Raw genomic sequence first — 21,650 nt, forward strand, 5'->3', positions numbered from 1 at the left:
TGTTTTTAAATACATCCACAAGTCACTCCTGATTTCTATCTATCTATCTATCTATCTATCTATCTATCTATCTATCTATCTATCTATCTATCTATCTATCTATCTATCTATCTACCACGCTTGCTTTCTAAAGTCACCGCTAGATGGCGCCAGATCCGGACCTGCTTACCAGTTTCCTTCTTTGTGAACTTTCACCTCTAAACTTGAGTCTCCATTCCGGTCCATTCGAAGGTTTAGCCGATTGGAAAATGAAAACGTGTTGCATGAGCTAACTGTCAGTTTCTATTTTATAGTTTAACAGCAGCTCCTACCGCTTTTATGCGTTTTTCTGGACCTAGCGGGTTGTGGGTGCGCTGTCAACAAGCTAGCGTCAGCTCGGCGGTGAGATTTGTTTTGCTAACGTAGCTATAAGCTAGTTAGCTGGCTAGCAGTGCTGGAACAACATCCGGCTTCTCAAATGAACGCAAATCAGATGACTGCCTATCTGTCATTTCTCTGGCAATCAAGACAGCCCGACTGTCGCAATGTTCCAGGGGTTGGTCGTACTATGTAACGGAAAGAGGCTTAATTAGCCACGTTACACTTTTACCGCGATCCTCTGCCATATTTTTAAAACAAGATAAGAGATGAGCCATCAGCTAGCTCTTTAGCTGGCTAACCAGGATAACGTTATTTGGTTGAACAATTAGACGATTTTCCTGATTGCATCGACAATGGCTAACAATCCAGAACTGCAAGCAAAATACAGCAAGCTGGCACAGGAGTACTCTAAGGTAATAACGCTTACATTTGTGATGGTTTTACTCATTTTACTGCTACTCTTACACATTGTCACCGGAGGCAGGACGGAGACTCCTCGTGTTTAATTAAGTACGGAATATGAATGATGCTGAAACATTCCGCTGGACTGGAATCAAACTAATTCATCATGGTTAAGTCGTGCAAGTTCAGTAATGTGCACTGTGCTCAGATCAGAGCTGTCAGTCATCCTGTAGCACAGCAGGGTTCCCTATCAGGCCTTCTTTACATCTCGGATTACAACGCATTTCTAGAGACTGTCTGCTATTATTATTATTGATTGTCATGTATGATTTATTGTGGTGGTCAGTGGTTATTGTAATGTAATAGTGGGGTTTCAGTAGGTGGCTTGGAGGGACGGGTGTGTTTACATCTGGTGAACATGTGTCCAACCACTTCCTGACGGGGTTTCAGCAAACATAAAATGGTTTTGTGTGAACTGGGGTGCGACTCTGTCACATGTAGCTTTTAGATTCAATGCACAGGACACATCCCTGAGGCAAAACCTGCGCACAAGTTGTATAAATCACCCCCGCCTCGTCTCCCCGTCTCTGCTCACTCTCATTCATAAAGCTGTGTGAGTTGTGACTTGCAACTTGTGACCTGCTCGGCTCCAGATAGGGCCGAAACAGTTTAACACACAGCAGGATAAAGACAAGATCCACATAACACATACATGTTGAAGCTTGCAGAAACAAGTCATCACTCCAATAACTTGTTTGAATACCAATAATTACGTTACTGAGGTGTCAAACGGATCAGACAGGGACACAATACCTGCTTTGTCATCATATTCAGTCTACTAATGTCAGACTGTTTGTCAGAGCCCATATCACTCACTGCAGGTAAGAGTCAATATTTAATGAGGATCACTTGTCAAACCAAAAATATCGTTTCATTTCTGACATAAGGTTTACTCTGTAGTGAAATCATATATGTGGAGCTTCATTACATCATCAGGCAAACTGCTTGTTATTTTCAATTGCCACACACACATTTTAAAAAGTGTTATATGTTAACAAGTGACAGCAAAGTCCATATTACACTTCTGCTCTGTTATGGGTGATGTCTGCCCTTTGTTTCTGTGTCAGGTGACGGCACAGGGAGTGTGGTCGAGTGTGTGTGCTGTTTCCTGTTTATGTGCGATTTCTCCATTAGCTAAGCATCACATCCTGCTCAGGATGTGCTGACGATGTAACTGTCACACACGCCGCCATGGCAGAGGAGAGGTTTTTGCACAGAGTAGTGAGTTTAAAACGTGTTGATTGATTGAAAAAGCAGGAACAACGCATGTGCATTAAAAAGTATGTGTTTAAGACGAATGTAATGACTTACTGTTGATGCAGTGCAGGATAAGGATAACGCTGTAACTGAAGATATGGATTTTGTTAAATAGGAATAAGTTCTCAAATTCTGTGGTAAATACATCTAAGTCTGGCCGGTAGCTCAGTCCATAGTCGCCAGTTTGAGGCGCCGGTTCCAGTTTGCGGAGTTTCCAGGGCACTGCCGAGGTGCCCTTAAGCAAGGCACCGAACCCCCAGAACTGATCCAGGGGCGCCGTATCATGGCTGCCCTGCGCTGACCCCTCGGCAAAGCGTGTGTAAGAGGGGCACGTAAGACAAATTTCTGATTAACGTGCTCTTCTTCTTCTTCTTCTTCTTCTTCTTCTTCTTCTTCTTCTCTATATAGCATGTTTCTCTCATTTGGAAGGATCATCATCATTCATCTCAATCCTGGCCTGTGACAAAGTTTCTTTAAATGGATCAACGTTTGATCTCTTTGTTGTTTTCACAGCTCCGTGCCCAGAATCAGGTGCTGAAGAAGGCAGTCGTAGATGAACAGGCCAACTCCGCCTCACAAAAGGTAAAGCAGCATTAAGAATAGTAATCAACCAGAGCTGTAATTTAGTTGTGTATTCAAGCCTTAACTGTCCTGTGTTGGTTCGGGTTGTCAGGCTTAGTTTTGGCCCTGGAATATGTCCACAATTGGAAAAAGGAATCCAAATATTTCATCATATCTTTAAGGAAATCAGTAAAACTATTTCTCTCAACAAACTAATGTAATGCTTGTAGAGCTGTAGTGTAACTAACGGCTCTGTTAGGTTTTTAAGAGGTAGTGATTTTCCTCTATTCCGCCTGTGGTTGTTTTCATGTTGTCCCGTCTCTCCTCCCCTCTCAGGAGCAGCTGAAGCAGAGGGACCAGAGCCTGAGGAAGCAGGAGCAGGAGATGGACAGCCTCAGCTTCAGGAACCAACAGTTGGCCAAGCGGGTGGAGCGGCTTCAAGAGGAGCTCACAGCCAGTGAAGCAAAGGGCAAAAAGGGGAAGGTGGGCAGACACGAGGAAGAAATAGAACAAGCCGCTATTGCTAGAGTCAACCACTGAAAAACGCCTTAAATATTTTATACACTAAGTGTTTTCCGTAACGGTTGTGAAATCAAATCAGTGATTCCATCTTTAATGGAATTGTGATGTGATTATTGCTCATGATTGCACTTATTACGCTCTTATTTCTACTTTGTCACATCTATTTGGACCTATTTGAAAGTACTCTCTGTGGTAAATTTGCACGATTCAACCCTGCTGATTGTTAAGAGGTCCTATTTCTCGTTTCCCTCCTCCAGAGTAAAGGAGATTCACCGTCGCAGCACGGCCTGCAGGCTCAGAACGTTTTTGACGAGGACCTGCAGAAAAAGATCGAAGAGAACGAGCGTCTTCATATCCAGGTAGGCCGGCTCTGTTCTTTCTCTGTCCCGCCCCGTGTGTTTGTATATTTGAAACCGCCGAGGTCATTGTTGGTCATACATGCGATGATTCTCTCACGCTTGTGTCCCGATGCGTAGTTCTACGAAGCAGACGAGCAGCACAAAAAGCAGGAAGCCCAGCTGAAGGCGCGGCTGGAGGTGCTGGAGAGAGACTCGGAGCAGCACCAGGCCGCCTCGGAGGGACTCAACACCAAGTACATGGAAACCATCGAGAGGCTGCAGAGCGACAGGGCGGGCTTAGAGGTGAGAGTGGGCAGATATTGCTGTGTGATTGTCAAGCTTGTAATGGAGTAGATTGTTTGCGAGATCTGTGTGTTTGTGTGTGTACATCTTGTGCTCTCATCCTCCAGATAAAAGCCCAGACCCTGGAGAGAGAAGCAAAAGAGTGTAGAATGCGAACAGAAGAGTGGTACGTTCTCCTATTTTTCAATGGAACTCGCAATTATAATGACAGACAGTGCGACAAGCAGCATCTTATCGAGAAGCCTCATCTACGTTTCATCTCTTTTGTTCGTCTCGGCAGTCAGCAACAGTTGAGGAGGTGCCAGTCAGAGCTGAACAGGCAGGTGAAGCAAAGCAGCAGCGTCATCCAGGAGAAAGTGCCCTTCAATGACACCAGTGAGTTTTCTGACGTCAGAGGGTTGAAATGTTATTCCAAACTGTATACATTCATACAAGATGGTAGAGGGCTAAACTATGTTATCAAATTTTGTAAACTCAATAAGATTAAGTGCAGGGATTGAGGTTCTGCTCTGGTTTAACGGCTCCTCTTTCTCTCTTTTTTCCCTCAGAATTGAGCGACTATAACAGCCTAAATGTTCCACCTCACAATCGAAAGCACCAGGTGAGTGAAGATTGTGTGGTTAGAAGAATAATAACACGGATACATGCGATAAGTCCTAGGTTCATTCATGTGTTTTGCGATTTCCGAGAGGGTACGAAAACTGTGTGTGTGTCTTGTTTCCGTGGTTGCAGCTGAAGGCCAGAGATGTGGCGTGTCAAGCTGTGGGCTTTGTTCAGGATTTGGTCGCTGCTCTGTTGAATTTCCATTCCTACACCGAACAGAGGGTTCACATCTATCCCCTCGACTCCTCCATCGAACCCATCTCACCTCTGAACCTGAGGGTAAGGCAGCCACACACACGGGCAACACACGCTAACCATTCAGACGATATGTGTGCACCCACTTGTAACACCTTCACCACGAGGGAGCTCATCCACAGCTCATACTTCTTCTTCTAACCTGCAGAATTGTGCTCTGTGCTCAGTTTTCCCAGTATCTACATGAAAATGCAGCCTATGTGCGCCCCCTGGAGGACAGCCTGCTGCACCTACACCAAAGCATCACAGAAGACACAGTCACAGTGTTGGTGAGTGGGGTGGGGAGCAAAACGGGGCTCTCGCTTTTTAAGCCTGTATTACCGTTTGCCATTGATTGTGTTCTGTTGAATTGAAGGAGACCACAGTCAAGCTCAAGAGCTTCGCTGATAATTTCTCCTCATACACCAACTTCCTGCAGAAGATTCTCCCTTATCAACTGAAAAGGTCAGCAGCAGTGTGTGTGTGTGTGTGTGTGTGTGTGTGTGTGTGTGTGTGTGTGTGTGTGTGTGTGTGTGTGTGTGTGTGTGTGTGTGTGTGTGTGTGTGTGTGTGTGTGTGTGTGTGTGTGTGTGTGTGTGTGTGTGTGTGTGTGTGTGTGTGTGTGTGTGTCTTTCTGTCTCTGTCTCTGTGTCTCTGTGTGTGTCTCTGTGTGTGTGTGTGTGTGTGTGTGTGTGTGTGTGTGTGTGTGTGTGTGTGAAAGGTAGAATTAGAGAGATGAAGTAGATGAGGTTTTGTTGATTGCTGTCTTCTCTATTCCAGCTTGGAAGAAGAATCGGAGACGCCTCTATGTACCGCTGCCCTTACTGTGAAAAACCAGGAGTTACAAAGTGACATGAAAAAAGTAACTTCTGTGTTTGAGAAACTACAGAACTACATTAGTTTATTGGCCTTACCCAGTAAGTTCACATTGGCTATTGGAGGAAATGTCTTTTATTTCAGTTAATGCCTATTATCACACAAATTCATTTCAATCATTCTATTTTTGTGCATATTGTTATACAATATTTAAGCTTTGCAGGGTTATTGCTGGTTATTGGAGCAAAGTGTTGGAAGCTGCGAGCTGTGCTACGATGTGCTCGCCTTTACAAATGTGTTTAATTGTGTTCTCAGGTGTTCAGCAGGATGCGATGCCGCAGAGCAGCACCTCTGCCGTCTTCACCCAGCTGGCCGCCTGCCTACACAGCCTCCACGACGCCATTAAAGGTGAAGCAGAACTTCCTGAGCCAGATTTGACCCTGAGCAAAATTCACAACCGCTGCGACGCGGCGTAACGATTCCCTCACGCTGCTGTTTTGCCATTTACAAAAAGTCAGACCTGTTTGTGTTCCTCGCATAAATATCCCACACTCCATTTGTTGTACAGTAAATAGCCAGGGGCTGCAGTGGAACTTCTGTCACACTGCGACTCCAAGTGGAATTATAATTATGTTGTTTCTGGCAGAGAAGTGATACTTCGGAACAGCTGGCACTTTTGGTAAAATGGCAGACAGCTGTTGTGTCTTTGTATGGAGCCTCACTGCAGAGGCCCTTTCACTTTGATCATCTTTATACACATCCAGAACATATCAGTTTCAGAATAAATGGAATTATAGTGCTATCTCCATTTCTGGTATGTGGTAACTGCATTTCAACGGCTTTGTTCTTGGACTTTGCGCAAAGAAAGTGTGGGATCTAATCGAACGATAAATTCTATTAGCTGGTCAATGTGAAGAAAGTGGTAAAAGCCAAAGAGTTGTATAAATAATTGTGCTGCTTTTTCCTCAATCTCTCTGTCCATCCAGAGATGTCTAAGCATTACAACCAGAAGGCCGGCCTAGAGAAGGAGCTACCCACCATCACACAGAAACTCTGCACCACCACCGAGTGTCTGCTCGGATCTCTGGGCTCGCTGACCAACAGCACTGGCAAGGTACAGCCAACAGGGGGCAGGCAGCGCTCGGGTTGGAGTTGTGCGGCTTGAGTTTTAGTTGTTAAAAAAAGAAAAAAAAAGCTTAAATGTAAGTAGCGCTCCATTTTAGAGCCACTGGATCATATTGATTTGCCAATATTGCTGGGCTCAGGTGGGCAGCAGTGAAATGTTCAAACACACTGAACAAATGACCCTTTGTACAGCTGCGCCCTAGTCACAATCAGCTCAACCACTGGCTGAGGTCTATGTACTGTTGGGAGGCCGTCTGGTGGGGTGGCAGCGGTGAATAACGTGTTGGCACGCAATGTGTAGAGTAAGTTGCGTTATGCGAGCGAGCACCGCTGTGAGCAAAAGCTTAATAGCTCAAACATTTATGACTGTGGACGTTAAACGGTGAAATCATTTTTCTGTTGTTGTGATCCATCTGTAGAAGTCCTCATTGGGAAAGTTTTAAGCAGTAACACACACTGATAAATTTGAAGATTGATAGGTTGTGTAGACAGAGTGCAGTGTTGAGGGTGTTGAGATCCATTTTCTTAGAATTAAAACCACATGAATCCCTGTTTTTTCGTTTGTTTTTTTCAGATTGCAACTTTTTTCAGCAACAACTTGGACTTCTTCACATCCACAGCCTACAGTCCAAGAGGTGTGACAATGTCCCTGAACCCCTTGCAAGCAGAAACGATGCTGGCTAACAAAAAGAAAGCGGCGGCCTACATCCATGCTATATCAAAGGTCAGAACACGGTGGATCAAAACGCAAACATTTCTCCTATAATGAACAAACCGGTTGCTCACTGATATCTTGCTTTGGTTTTCCATTCAGCCCAGGCCACAGTCCGTCCCGTACAGAGACGCTCTGTCCAACCGCCGTGTGCTCACCAGCTCCACAGAGAGTAGGGAAGGTCTCACTCAGCAGGTATGACACCTTTGGGCTGGCCCTACAAAGCCCACATTGTGAACTTTGACCTTTAATGTGCCGACCAGATTTGGTTATTCTAAAAGCAGCTGTCGTCTAACATCAAGCAAATAATAGTGCCAGATTTTAAACTGTGTACAATTGTGTGCATAATTTAAAGGATAATGTGTAACCTAAGAATACTGGAAGTGACATAAGTGACAGCTGAGGAATTTTGCGGATTTAGAAAAAGTTACATTGGTCATAAAAGGGCAGACAACCTGATACAAGAGTGGCCGGATCAGCTTGTAAATGATACTTTGCTGAGTTGAAAAGAGTTCATGAACACATGGAAAAATGCCTCCTTTTCCATTTGTGTTTTATGGCTTGTGACAACATGACCAGCTGCAGTGTGTGTGTGCTGTGTGTGAACTCACTTCATATAGAAATATATGTGGCAAATGCGTCATTTGAAATTAGTTTAACTGGTTTATTTGGGGGCTCATCAGAGGCTTTAGGGAAATGTTTACTCTCTTAAACGCCTTGTAAAATGTGTTTTAGAAACTTCCTCATAAGAAATTACATTTCATTTGCATGTCCAATATGGTTATGTCTCATTTCCACCTAAATTCCCTTTTCCTTTCTCCCAGCCTTCTTTCCTTCCACAATCTCATCGTCCTCTCCTCTCCTGTTCCTCTTGGCTTCCCACAGGTTCAGCAGAGCCAGGAGAAGATTGCTCGCCTGGAGCAGGAGAAGGAGCATTGGCTCTTGGAGGCCCAGCTGGGGAAGGTGCGGTTGGAAAAGGAGAACCAGCGCATTGCGGACCTGGAAGTGCAGCTTGCAGCGGCTCTTGGGGGAAGTCCAGCCTCGCACATGGGTCCAAGCAATTTGCTTGTCCACAGCCATGAAGAGGTGGAGACTGAGCCGAGAGCTGCGGGGAAAGAGACGACGCTCTGCACCAGCCTGGTACATTTACCCTACTGGCTGTTTTCACCTGCCTCTCGTGTCAGTGATTCGCCTCCACAAAAGGAGGATTATCATTCTTTCCTGTTGCTCCCACACTAAGCTTGTTTTTACTTAATATGACTCAGACATCTAATGTGCTGACATGGCAGAATGGAAAAACACTGTTGTTTCTGCAAGTTGGTACAGAGTTCAGGCTGCACTCGCAGGTCAAAAGGGTTTCTATCACAGCTAGTAACTGCACTGCGGGTGTAATCACTTTTATTGTTGTCATGTCTCCCAGGTCCAGTTTGTCCTGGCAGTGTTAGAGGCCCTTCTGTGTTTGGTGATTTCTAGATGTCCCTTAAGTGTTTGTTTTTCCTCTAATTGCAGGTTGGCATGTTGTGCACAACACCAACAGTTGACCATGTGAGTTGTTTTTGAACATACTTACTAAAAACTACTAAATGAACACTTTAAATGAATAGTCCGTATACTAAACCATTGAAAAAAGTCAGCATTTGGAATGATGTGTCTGTGTTTGCAGATGGGAGACGAAGAGTCCCGGGAGCAGCTGATAAAGACTCACTACATGGCCAGAGTGGGTGAGCTGACGACTCAACTCCAGATATCAGACAGCAAAGCTGTGCACTTCCACTCTGAGGTGAGACACACTCACATGATTGTTTCACGCAGCAGCCACTTCTTACAGCTCAGGGCCCGACATTTTAATAGCACACACAGGGGCTTTGTCATCTGCTATGAGATATGGCAACTGTTGGAACAGACTATGTCATAGATGGATCTCCTCACACGCTCTGAATTCTTGTAATCATTCCATTACTATGCCCTAAGGACCAGAGGTCAACATTGTGTGACTTTATTTACCAATTTCGAAAGTGTCTTTGTCCTTTGTGTAGTGGAAAATGGCTCTTTATTTTGTCTCCAATATCATCCACCACATCCAGCCTCCCCCATGTGTTTTTGTTTTGAATGTTTACTAACATTGGCCTAGCAGAAAGAATGCCATGTCATCGTGACTCAGTGTTTTTGTCAGTTTACATTGATGCCGTCTTTAAATGTTCTAATTTTTCCTATAAATATCTTTGTTTGTGCCGTTACTGGGAGGAAAAAAGATGTGTAAAACACTTAGCATCCATTAGACATATCAGGGGACAGATGAATTTAAATTAGCTATTTCCCTTTGCAGTGTCGCGCTTTGGCCAAGCGATTAGCCATTGCAGAAAAATCCCGGGAGGCTCTAAGTGAGGAGGTGAGACAGGCCAATGCGAACGTCACCCGTTTGCAGGTAAGGTGCTGCCCTAATCCCAATGAACACCCCACCCTCCTCTCACAACTCTCTCAGCTGTTGACTTCAATGCAGATTTTCACATTGCATCACAACTGCATCAAATTCTCATCACAACTGCCGTGTCTGCCACACAGGATGATCTGACCACGACAAAGAGGAGCTACGAAGAACAGCTCAGCCTGATGAGTGACCATCTGTGTATTATGAACGAGACCCTCAGCAAGCAGAGAGAGGAAATTGACACACTCAAACTGGGCAATAAGGTACAGCACTGAGACTTTTGTATTGTGTCTGCTTTAATTCAAGGTCTTAAGAATATGACTATTTATATATTATGGTTGTTTCACTTACAACGTACAAAGTGTGAATGAAAAGTGCCATTGTAACGTTTCTCTATGGGGTGAGCTGGGAGGTCAGCGATGGTACTGTGGTTAGATGTCTGATGGGAAAAGCACCTGCTAGAAAGAAACATCTGAAAAAGTCGTTAAAGGTTGCACAGGCCTATTAAAACGTGCATGTTCCTACATGTGTGCATGCAGATGTGTGGGTGTCGGGAAGTTGGCGGGACAGAACATGTTTGAGATCTAAAGATCATTATTTTTTCTCCTAGCCCAGAAACCGGCCCCAGCATGTAGGATTTGAAAAAAACAACTTGAATATTTCGAGTTATTGTACTTGCGTATAACAAAGCAGTTATGGGTTACTTTTCTTTTTTTATAGGCAAATGCCAAAAAGAACAAAAGTCGCTAGAGTCCTCCTCCAAACGATGGCTCCGTTCGGTATCAGACGTTCACCCTGGAGGAATCTCTGGTCCGTGGAGCCTCCAAGCAGCAGCAGCGTCCCGGTACTACTAATCCCACCGTCATCCACACCGATGGATGGAGAAGCCTCACGAGCCTCAGCTTTCTCCACAATCAGGCAGTGGGCGACGCAAAACAAGACTGCAGGGGCCACGAAAAAGATATGGACTGAGGAAAGTGTCTCTTTTTCCCTTTACTTGTCCCAGCACCAGTAACCAACATTGTTTGATGAATGCTGTCTGTAACTGCTGCTTGACCTTTGGGGGGGGGGAAAGCAGACTGGGCAGTTTTGACTTCAGGCTGAGAAAAAAAAAACAGAACTTTTTTTTTTCCCTTCCAAAAGGGAAGATGAAGGTAAACAGCTGAAGATTGAAGCTTATGGTGCCGACTTGAAGTCAAGACTTGAAAACCAAACCCTGTTTATCTGTGTTTACTTTGTTTGTTTCGTTTTTGTGACACACAAAAAGTAGTATCTGTGCGAGGGCACGGGGTAAATTTGGCAGTGACTGTTTACTGTATGTCCACAAGAAGAGTGTTGTCGTATGGCGTGACTGTGGCACCATGCTTAAGAACAAAAGGGGCATTGATTTACTTTTTTTTTTTAAAACATTTTTTAGATCAACTTGGAGGTAATTAGTCTGAGTCATCACAAAGTCATCTGTGTGGGCCCCATGCACTCTAATATCCCTTCTAACACTTGCATATATGCATATTCATGAAGAAGGGCTTTCAACCTGAACAAACAAATAACACAAAATACACATGAATCCATTCCTTTGTTTGGAATCTCTTATGACTTGTGAGAGTAGAGAGAAAAACCTCCTCTGAAAGACTGACTAACTGTGTTTACCCAGACAGTAGGGTAGGATGGACAGGTTGAAACTCGTAAAACAGTGTCAGTCTGTCTCTGTGAACTTGCTCTGTTAAAAGTAGTAATTTTTTCACCAAAGTATGTTTTGATGTGCACTTAGAAACTTGGTGTAGCACAATAGTGTCTGAAATCATGTTATGTGTATGGACAAAAGGGTTAATGTGAATATACACTCTTCTGAAAGCATAATATACATAATTGTACTGTATGTTTTGTGAAAAAGAATATAGAAAGGCATTTATTCTGAGGTTACAAATGTTTATTTTCCAAAAATAGAAAACTGAATCCCAAAAACGCAGAACCATATAACTAGAATGACGTAACTGGTGCTTAGACAGCCCTTCACATTTTAGTTTCCAGTATTTCTGGGCCAATCCGGCCTGTTGGGACATGGTGAAGACACTAATGTTGACTATGAGCAGTTCAATGAAACCTGTTGTTTGCCAGGCAACACCAGCCAGCAAACCTGTGATCACAAAGATTTGCCAGCACCTCCTAAATTGTCCAAAATAACACATGTATTATTCTCATAATCTAATCTGTTCCAAAGCACATATAAATATGTGAAATAAAATAAAGAGCTTGCTCAATAATAAACCTCTTTGTGCATTTAGATTGACTTGTATATTCAATAAGACTTGACATTTTCAGCATTGTTCTCGTTTTCACGTCTGACCTATATTTGACAGTTTGAGCAGACTGGGATTTTTTTTCAAGGCCATTTGAAATTGACGTGACTGCAATACACCCAAACCACTGGGAAATCAACATTTAATCATCGGATACTCTTGGAAGATGTGGTCATTTTGTTTTTCTGATCAAAAAAATATTGTGTGAATTTTGATGACTTCATGCAGCTTTCATGTACAGCTGGTAAACTTCTATATTTCTCCAAATTGTTATGGCTGTTGATGGTGCATTCAAAAACTTTGGATTAGTGGTACAGTAACATGCACCCTATAACTACAAAGGCACTCATTACATCATCTTGCACTGTACTTGGTCTGTACTTATGGAGCACTCTTATCCAGAGAACCTTACATATACCTCACAGTCACGATGGCCAACCTCCACATCAGGGACAGTTAGGGGTTCAGTGTCTCACTCAACAACACTTCATACATGCTCCCTAGCAGAAACCCAGAATCTAACCAAGAACTTTCCGATCCGTATATAACTGCTCTACCTCCGAGAGCCCAATCTCCACCCAGGCAGAGAAAAAGGGATTTAAAAAAATCCCACACTTTTGTGGTGAAATTCCTCATTTGCATTCATCCCGTCTGAACCGCTACAGTATTAATTTCAGGCAATAGTGCTGAAAGCTGCACCACAGTGCTGCCCTAAAAACAGAATGAGAAGAAACAGACGTGTTTAAAAATTGAGCTGAAATATTCTGCTGTTAAGAGTAAACCACAAAAAATATATCAATTCCTGGATCCACCCCTTGACCTGGGTCGCCATCAAACATATATGGGGAATTCCTTATGCCAGCAAATCCAACATCATTACGAATCCTGCTGACAAACCAGCCAACATACGCGACGGAAATGATTATTGCATCATTATAATCTCATTAGAGTTTAGAGTAGCCACCCTTCGCTGTAACATGCGATCATGTTATGATTGCGCCATTTCCTACAGTCGTGAATGCAGCACTGGCCCGCTCCCTGCCGCCGTGTCCCGTTGGAGGACGCTGTGTAAACGCTTCACGCTCTGCCATTTTGAGGAAAACCGGCCGACATCGGAGTTCAGACGCGCCCGGTAAACAGTAGTGTAGTCATGAGCTGAGATTGAGGAGCAGCGTCTGTGTATCTGTAAGTATATATTTTCCCTACTTGCGAATTGTGCATTGGTGTAGTTTTAAAGTTGAAACTATGTATGAAACGCAATCATACAGTTTTGTGTCACTTCTTTTTTTATGCTGTTCGCTGTTTGGAGTGAATGGCGCAGGTTGTAGTAACTGAAACATGTAACACAGTACGACTCGAAACAAGTAACTTTACTCCGCTTCATCAAAACAATGGAGCATTTCTGAGCCAAAAAGAGGGCCCCTCAGTCCGGGACTTGGCTTTGGATCTGGTCCTGGTTCTGCCGTGTGTGACAGCGTGCTTTACTGTTTTTCTCTCTCTGTTGTTGCTATGGGTGGAAAGAAAAACAGCTTTTTGTTGAGCTCATGTTTTGGCTGTTTCGGGATTTTGGTTAACTCAGTACTGCTAGACTACATGTCACAGCATGACAGTAATGGTAAAAGAAAATAGTAATAGTGCGAGTCCAAGCCCCCTTTAAACTGCAGCGGCTCTCAAACTGTTTGACTTGCCACCTTTGAGCAAACCAAAACATCTCGGTAGCACGTCACCGATAAGTGTGGCAAAGTCACAGAAAACATTCACATGAGCTGTTTATTGTCGTAGTGTGTAAAGTAAGTGACGTTTAAAAGTACAATTGAAGTACGTTCGGTGCACACGGAATGAACTGGACAATAACATCTACTTAAATCTATACAAATTAATCAATAATCAAGCTCAAATATGGATTTCTGAACAGCGGAAATGCTGTGAATAATTTGCCTCAACAGCGAACACATGTTGTAATTGATTTAACTTCATCTGTGTGCACATGTAGATGACTTGATTCAAAATACGTTTATAGAAATAAATGATCGAATATCAGGACAGTCGAAGTTTCGTAAATGAAAATGTTCCCGTCAGTTTTAAGTCGTCATGTCAAGCTTCTTCTGAAATACGCAATGAATGATCTACCTTGAGTTCAGTGACCTTTAAGATGGGTTGTAAAAATCTTAATCGCTGGAGTTAACAGAGAGCACACATACCTCCACTAAGGTGCTATTTGCCTTCTAATAAAAAGGGCCACTGGAATGTCTACTTTGAAAATCCGACATGTAATGGTCGATGTGATCATGCAAATCCACTGTATACTTAATACTGCTAGCTCCAAATTAGTGCTAGTTGCATGTTTGTAAGTTTTATTTCTTAATGCTCAATGGCGCCACAAATGTGACCCCCCTGTCTGAGCTTGTATTTAAATCCACCAGTGTCTGAATCTGGGCTCCATTATACCTATTGATAGCTGATCCAGCATTAAATCGCAGTATCTTGCAATGACAGCAAAGGTATTCCAATATCTGGATCTGCCTCATAAGCTGACCGAGTCGTACCTATGTACAAAATTCCATCAGCATCATTCCTCGCCGCTTACTGAGCTACCCTGCTGACAAACATAAACAAGTGCAGATGTAATGAGTAATGAGTCAGCTGATTACAGTGTAGCAGTGGGGCTTGGTTGTTGTCAGCACTACTATGTGTCACACACCCATCCTCCCTGTATTTGTCCCCAAATATTGTATTTCTGTGGGCCCATTTGTACAGGAAGAGTCTTAGGAGATTTCCAACACTCCATTAGATCCCATGCATCTTCATTGTGATCAGAGCATGCTACCATATTCTCAAATCAAATGGAATAGTTCCTCATTATACAGTTTAAAACACTAGATAGATATGTGCTTTAAAACAGCATTATGAAGAGGATGAGGAAGTATCCCAGAGAATCAAACAGGAACTTGGCTCAGTAAACCAGGAAGCATCTGTCCACCAAGGTGGAAGTATTTTAAGTTTCTTTTTCTTCGTTCGAGCACAGTTTTATTTTTAAACCACTGTGGTTTCCTCTCAGTCATTAATCGTCAGTTGACTGGTCAAAATAGGTTCCTTCTGCCATGAGCCATTTCTGATCACCTGCTGGGAATGATGACATGTCATCCAGCGAGCAGCTCCCACAGTAATTACAGTGGGAGCACAAAATAAACACTTAATGACAAAGTCAGTGCGCCGTGTCAAACAGTAGCAGGTTGTCGTTTCAGCTCATATTTTCTTCTTTACTCGTGTTGTTTTGTTTTGGAAGTCGTGTTTCTGAGAGTGTTGAACATTGTCGCTTTAATTGAGTGACACCTCTGTAATTTGGGCATGAATGGCTTTTTTTTGGGAGCTTCTCATCATTTCTCTGACGTTTCCCCTGAGAACTGGCTTATAAAGTGCTTTTTCACGAATGCCGCTAAGTAGCATTCAGCTTAATATGACTTAGTTCAGCCTAATTAGTGTGAGTGTTCTTTGCCTTAATGGCCTTGTTAGATTACAATTGATGTTTTTGCATCCGGTGTTGTGTTGTTGAATCCTCTTTTCCCAGATCCCCAGCTGTCTGATCCAATGGCAAAATCAGAATTAAGGACCATTTTAAATCTTCTACTAATAAAATGATGTGCGGATAACATTCGTTGTCAGTTCCCACGGATAAAGCAGACGAGTGCTTCCTGTGTGCAGAAGCGTTTGGTCCCCGGGGGAATGCGTGGAATGTGGTCTTTTGTCCTTTGCAGATTTGGCAACCTCTCATTCCTCTGCTGCCCTTGCTCGAAAATGCAGGAAGAGACTGCTGATGGCGAATGAGTTTTGAAGGCTCAGTCTCGCCCTGTGGAGGACTCATCCTCTCAGCCAAGGCTTACACACTCCTTAAGATGGAGAGAAGGTATTAACTCGGGGGCTGACACGCTCTCGTTAGGAAGAAGACGCTTCCCCTATAGTCTTCAATGCTGGAACCTCGTCAATCCAGTAGCCGATTTCGGAGCCCCCAGCTGTTAATTCACAGCTGGCTGAACTTGTCACTGGTTGTCTCCCTCGTGCGCGTCATGGGCGTGATCATGCAGGGAGGAAGGAGGCTATAATTGAGGCTTTCTGGTTTCAATTAGACTTGTTTGAGTTTGTACGGGGACATTGGAAGGCTCATCTGAGCTCTGCGCGTTTGAGCCGCCAGCATATCAAACACTGAGTCTTCTTTTGATTATCTGCAAGAAAAATTAATTGCTAGACTGTAAGATTCTTTGCGGCGACTTTGCTTTTTTTCCCCCCCTCTTGGCTAATTGGCAGTGAAATCAGAGTTTTTGCCACAGCTTCAACTCTCGCTCTGTTGCATGTGGGAATTCTGATTGTTTTTCTCAGTATTTAATTTTTCTGCAGCAATATTGTTTTGAAATGTGTAATCTGTGCAACCGCTGAGGCTGAAATGTTTATTTGCTGCTCTGTGGTGGATGCCGACGCGTGTTCCACATTAACCCAGCTTTGCTCCTCTCTGTGGCTTCCTGCAGGAACAGCTGCTGTGCACATAACCTGCTTTTCACACTCCACTTGGTGCTGTCTAATCAGATCTTTGCTGCTGCAGTGAACCTTCTCGTAGGCCATTTTTCTTTTATAGCACATTTGCTATTAAATATTGAGGATAGATTCAGTTCAGAGCATCACATTTCAAAAATACATTTGACATCAATTTGCTTTACAAAATGATGGAACTTCTAATCCTGATTCTTCTATCACAAAAATGACTATTTGCTTTAAATACTCCACTATTCCAGGAGATGAAGGGTTAACCTCTATTATCACATTTGAGATACGATAATTTATGGAAACACTAGATTTTTATAGCTTTTTTTTGGAAAATCCAGCAATATATTTTTCTCAACAATGATGTCATTAAGTCCAATCTTATTTAATTTTGAAAGCTCATATCAAAGGCCATGTTTTGTTCTATAAAATCTCCTTGTATTTGGGTGCTCCTTCATTCTATTCCCATAATTCCAATACATTTGTTAGTTGTTTGTATTTAGGATTCACAACAACTGGAAAAGAAGAATCAACCAGCCTGTAATCTGTGTCCCCGGGTCACTGTGAGGAAGCTGGATTCCAGAGTGACAGGATGTTTACTTCAGCTTTCTGATCAAAATAGCACATTTTATGTCAACAAATATCAAGTTATTCATATCCTCGAGGTCTGTGTCTCATTAAAACATTACAGAGGACCTTGAAAACAAAATATCCCAGAGAGTGCTCACGTTGAACAGATGTCTTTATGCTTTCAAATAAAACATCTGTAACGTCTGGAGATTTTACCTTTACCTCATTATCAAGACAGATCCTTTGCCGGTTGCTCACTGAACTTTTTTTTCTTCCCAATTTGTCTTCTTGCAGAGGAGAGGGCCCCTGGAGTGAGGGACGTCTAAACCCAACAAAGGAGGAGCTGTTGTTTACAACCTGGTCAGCCGCTACCTCCAGCTATGTGCTCTACAAATCACTCAAACTGGGTGACGTTTGACGACGACATCTCGCCGCCCTCGACACCTCAGAAGCCCCTGCAGTCGCCCGTGCACGTCAAAGCATCTATACCTCGACCCAACGGTCTGAAATTAGTGCTCCCGCCGATCCGAGATACTTCCTGGAGCTTCAACAGTTCTTCGGAATCACCTCAAATCCACTCAAGTCTTAGTGGAAATACCTCTGTACCATGTAACACGCCGTTTTGCACTCCGGTGACTGGGGTTCCTCCTAGCTCTGCATCCCTGTTTCACTCTGACACATGGGAAAAGAATAACGTTTTCCAGGGCTTTTCCGGCACATCCACCACTTCTGTTTCCTCCCCGGGTCCAGAGGGAACTGCACAGAGCCTAACTCAAACCTCAGACGGACCAACCCCTTTCCCCTCTTTCCAAGGGAACTCAGGACACTTCAACCCTTTCTGGGACGGATCCAGGCCCAGCACGGACGCGGGCAGCTCCTCCTCAGACTCGGAATCGGACAACAGCCTACCCCGTTTCTTTATCCGGACCAAAGATGGCGGCATACCTCCGTGCCACCAGCTCCCGAGCTCCTACTCCTATATTTGCCACAAACTGGAAGGCCTACAAGCGGTAAACAACCATGAGACAGAGACAGAAGGAGAAGCACAGGGACAGTTAAGGTGCAAAACAGAATTAAGAACTGAGGTGATCAAGGACGGCTCGCCCCAGTTCGTCCCTCACGGACTGTTTCGCAGCCAGAAGAGAGACGGCTGGTCTTTAATGCTCAGGATCCCCGAAAAAAAGAACCGCATGTCTTCGCGACAGTGGGGCCCAATCTACGTGCGGCTGTTGTCAGGGGGGGTGCTGCAGATGTACTACGAGAAGGGACTGGAGAAGCCATTCAAGGAGTTACAACTGTTCCCTCACTGCAGGCTCTCTGACGTGAAGTTGGAGAGCCACGGCGAGCCGCGCAAGATCCTGACCGTCAAGGTGGAACATTTCTCATACACGGAAAAGAAACGCTTCCACCCTAAGTTAGAAGTGAGTCACGAGGCGGAAATAGAGCAGCTACTCAAGTTTGGCACCACCGTGCACGAGGACATGGAGGATCTCGTGGCGTCCATAGAGGAGGAACTCTTTCAGCTGCGTATGCCCCACCAGCAGAAACGGCATTATGAGGAGGAAGAGCTCTCACTGCAGATCACCGATCATATATGGGTGCAGCTGGATAAGGACGGAGCCGTGATGGAGCGGGCGGCCACCACGCAGATTCACTGTCTCGCTTTCCTGAACGGACAAGGGGATTGTTTCCTCGCTCTCAATGATCTTGGGCTTCTCCGCCTGGACTCCAGCTACGGACCCGAGGACGGAACCGAAGTCTGGATGGAGATCGCCGACTGTCATTTTCACAAATGCGTCAGCGACGTGGAGTTTCAGAGGTCGCGGCTGGTTAAATTCTCACCTCTGGACGCTTGTCGACTGGAGCTGATGAGGTACAAGACCGCGGTGTTAGGTTGCACTGAGCTTCCCTTCTCAGTCAAAGCTGTGGTGACAGTGCAAGGGGCATACGTGGAGCTCCAAGCTTTCATCAACATGTCGGCGTCCTTCCCCTCCTCCATGGGAACGTCGGAAGCGTTCCCACTCTGTGAGAACGTGGTGATCCGCGTGCCCGTACCCGGCGACTGGATCAAAGTGTCACAAACGGTAACTTTGCTGCGACAGAGGTCACTGAAGGCCCGTATGAACAGAAACGCCTGCTTGGGTTCGGTCAGCGCCGCAGACTCACAGCCCGTCATGCAGGTGTCGGTCGGCACAGTCAAGTACGAGAATGTATATTCGGCCGTTGTGTGGAAGATCGACAAACTGCCTGCGAAGAACACAGGTAACACAAACACATTTCACATTTGTCTTTAGGCATATTCAGCACGTTAAAGCAAGTGTGTAAAGGCTTTTGTGGCTGTGGAGATAGATCATTCAAGAGAAACTGACCTCTGACCCCACGGGGATTTCTTCCTGGTTGTTCTGAGAAGCTTGAGAAGTAAAGACATTCCTTGAAGATTGATTGAAGCTTGCCAAATATTAGTCTGTCTGCCCCTCAGTGGTGAAACAGCGTAACTACAGGTAGTCTTTGTGTTTTTACTTGCAGCAGTGGATCATCCTCATTCGTTTTCCTGCAAGCTTGAGCTGGCGTCGGATCAGGAGATCCCCGAGGACTGGTACCCCTTTGTCACTATGGAATGCGAGATCATGGGAGCAGTCGTGTCCCAGACTAGGATTAAATCACTGGGCACCGTCAATGACATCCAGCCACAGAAACACGTGACCAGCTGGACACGGTACCATTGCCAGGTAAGACGTTTTCACGCAACCAACCCTCAGTAATGACGCTTCTTCACTTTTGTGTCAAACGGGGGGAAGTTAACGAAGTTCATTTGTCTTCTTCCAGGTGGAGGTAGAGAAGAAATGGATCGAAACCGAGTCACAGAGGCAGTCTGGCTGTATGACACAGTGAGGAGGAAAGAAGCTCTGAACACGGGGAGGGGAGTGGAGGGAGTTCATTTGCGCCAAGATGTCAAACCTCCTCACTGACGAAAAGGGATAACGTTCAATATCACACTCACCAAAAATGAGGGGGGGGGACAAGGGTCTTTTTATGCTTGTATCTAGTGTCAAATTCATCTAATTACACATAGCCCGATTGTATTTCTCATGGAATTTAACCCAGTTTGTATCCTTTAACACAGGCTGAATCAATGTAGAAGAGATAACGTGGCCATTTCGCCCTAGCACTTTACAATGATTTTTTATTAACTAAAAGAACAGTTAATATTAAGACTGTATATAAGCTTGCATTTGTATCACATGCACTGTCCTTTAGAATGACTGGCAACTTTAATAAAGAGAATGCCAAACAGGCTCTGTGAGTTAAACAGCTTAAGAGATGAGCAATAAAGGAATGATTATTTTTCATCTTATGTTCAGGCTGAGGCCAACGTCTGAATTTGATTCCATTTCGGGACTGAAACCTTAAGAGACTTGATAATTTAAGGGACTGTGTTCTCCCGTAATCGCCTCTCTCGGCCCACCTGTCCTTTTGCTATGGACGCTTGTAGCTGTGTTGCTTGGCCCTACAGGTGTGTGTGTGTGTGTGTGTGTGTGTGTGTGTGTGTGTGTGTGTGTGTGTGTGTGTGTGTGTGTGTGTGTGTGTGTGTGTGTGTGTGTGTGTGTGTGTGTGTGTGTGTGTGTGTGTGTGTGTGTATTGAGTACTGCCCATTAGAGGGCGCTCTCCTTTCGCTGTGCCAAGTCTGTTGGTTTTCACCTGTATACAAATCTCCATTGTCTTCACTGCACTAAATAGCATAATACAAGGTTATCCCACTGATGTTTACAAAGTTGAGTCTAAACGAAGCACTGTTTCAAGGCACTGTTAGGTTTGAAAGCACTGGAATATTTGAATAAAACACAATATGCCAGTGTCTTCAATTATTAAAAGTAATTCAGTCCAGTGATAACACTCGACCACCGAGGCGAATCCACTCAAAGTTAAAAACTAAGTAAGGATTTGATGAATATGTATTTACATTATGGGGTTGACTTGTATGAATTTACTTGCAAATGGATTGAGGGGAATTTGACCCATTTTTTCAATGTTGATATACAGTAGTTACTAACTTTCATGTCTTTTTCATTAATCATTTGTCTTTTGGCTCCCATGCATATTATATGTTACTTGTGGTTGGCAATTATTCTTCCTGCTGTTACACAAAACTGATCAGGTCTTAAATTTACTATATAACGCACAGTCCCAATCATAAAAAAGCTGCATTTGAAAAAAATAAAATAAAACTTTTTCCACATTTGTGTCGCTTAAATTGAGCTGACTTTACAGGTATATATCTCAATAAATAAGAATAGGGTCATCTTCTCCATGATTGTGTCACCTACTGAGCCAGACTGAGAGACAACTTAAAGGCTCAGGAAACCTCAGCAGGTGATTTGAGTTAATGAGCTGATTAGAGTGTGACACCGTGAGTCTACAATTTTGACCTTTTTCACGATATTGACAAACTGAATTTGGGGTTATCATGAGCTGTAAGCCATAATCAACCAAATTAAAGCAAATACAGGCTTGAAATATTTCACTTTG

At 44.0% G+C, this 21,650-nt stretch overlaps 2 protein-coding genes across 2 annotated transcripts; both read left to right on the top strand.

The window, feature by feature from the left end:
* The first annotated feature begins 185 nt into the window (after positions 1-185).
* ppp1r21 (protein phosphatase 1, regulatory subunit 21) lies at positions 186-11,119 on the top strand. The gene is made up of 22 exons (XM_076164528.1): positions 186-773; positions 2,593-2,661; positions 2,977-3,123; positions 3,420-3,521; positions 3,639-3,803; positions 3,911-3,969; positions 4,084-4,178; positions 4,352-4,404; positions 4,536-4,685; positions 4,829-4,930; positions 5,017-5,105; positions 5,420-5,556; positions 5,771-5,863; positions 6,442-6,569; positions 7,155-7,304; positions 7,395-7,487; positions 8,178-8,432; positions 8,802-8,837; positions 8,956-9,072; positions 9,619-9,717; positions 9,855-9,983; positions 10,441-11,119. The coding sequence occupies exons 1-22, from the start codon at positions 714-716 to the stop codon at positions 10,468-10,470; spliced, it is 2,358 nt and encodes a 785-aa protein (XP_076020643.1). The 5' UTR covers positions 186-713; the 3' UTR covers positions 10,471-11,119.
* A 1,938-nt stretch (positions 11,120-13,057) lies between these two features.
* On the top strand, positions 13,058-20,415 carry ston1 (stonin 1). Its single transcript, XM_076164393.1, has 4 exons — positions 13,058-13,205; positions 17,418-19,385; positions 19,650-19,852; positions 19,950-20,415. Exons 2-4 carry the CDS (start codon positions 17,504-17,506, stop codon positions 20,013-20,015), a joined length of 2,151 nt encoding a protein of 716 aa, XP_076020508.1. The 5' UTR covers positions 13,058-13,205; positions 17,418-17,503; the 3' UTR covers positions 20,016-20,415.
* Positions 20,416-21,650: the final 1,235 nt, after the last annotated feature.

Source organism: Genypterus blacodes, unplaced genomic scaffold (assembly GCF_046128005.1).
Source record: "Genypterus blacodes isolate CSIRO-AG114 ecotype Tasmania unplaced genomic scaffold, CSIRO-AGI_Gbla_v1 ptg000012l_1, whole genome shotgun sequence".
Lineage (NCBI taxonomy): Eukaryota > Metazoa > Chordata > Actinopteri > Ophidiiformes > Ophidiidae > Genypterus > Genypterus blacodes.

Bases quoted from the DNA above. Each gene is read 5' to 3' on its own strand.
- ppp1r21 (XM_076164528.1), top strand. From the start codon at position 714: ATGGCTAACAATCCAGAACTGCAAGCAAAATACAGCAAGCTGGCACAG. The intron at 3,124-3,419 runs GTGGGCAGACAC...TCCCTCCTCCAG, and splicing joins CAAAGGGCAAAAAGGGGAAG to AGTAAAGGAGATTCACCGTC. The intron at 4,405-4,535 runs GTGAGTGAAGAT...CCGTGGTTGCAG, and splicing joins CTCACAATCGAAAGCACCAG to CTGAAGGCCAGAGATGTGGC.
- ston1 (XM_076164393.1), top strand. From the start codon at position 17,504: ATGTGCTCTACAAATCACTCAAACTGGGTGACGTTTGACGACGACATC. The intron at 19,386-19,649 runs GTAACACAAACA...TTTTACTTGCAG, and splicing joins ACTGCCTGCGAAGAACACAG to CAGTGGATCATCCTCATTCG. The intron at 19,853-19,949 runs GTAAGACGTTTT...GTCTTCTTCCAG, and splicing joins GGACACGGTACCATTGCCAG to GTGGAGGTAGAGAAGAAATG.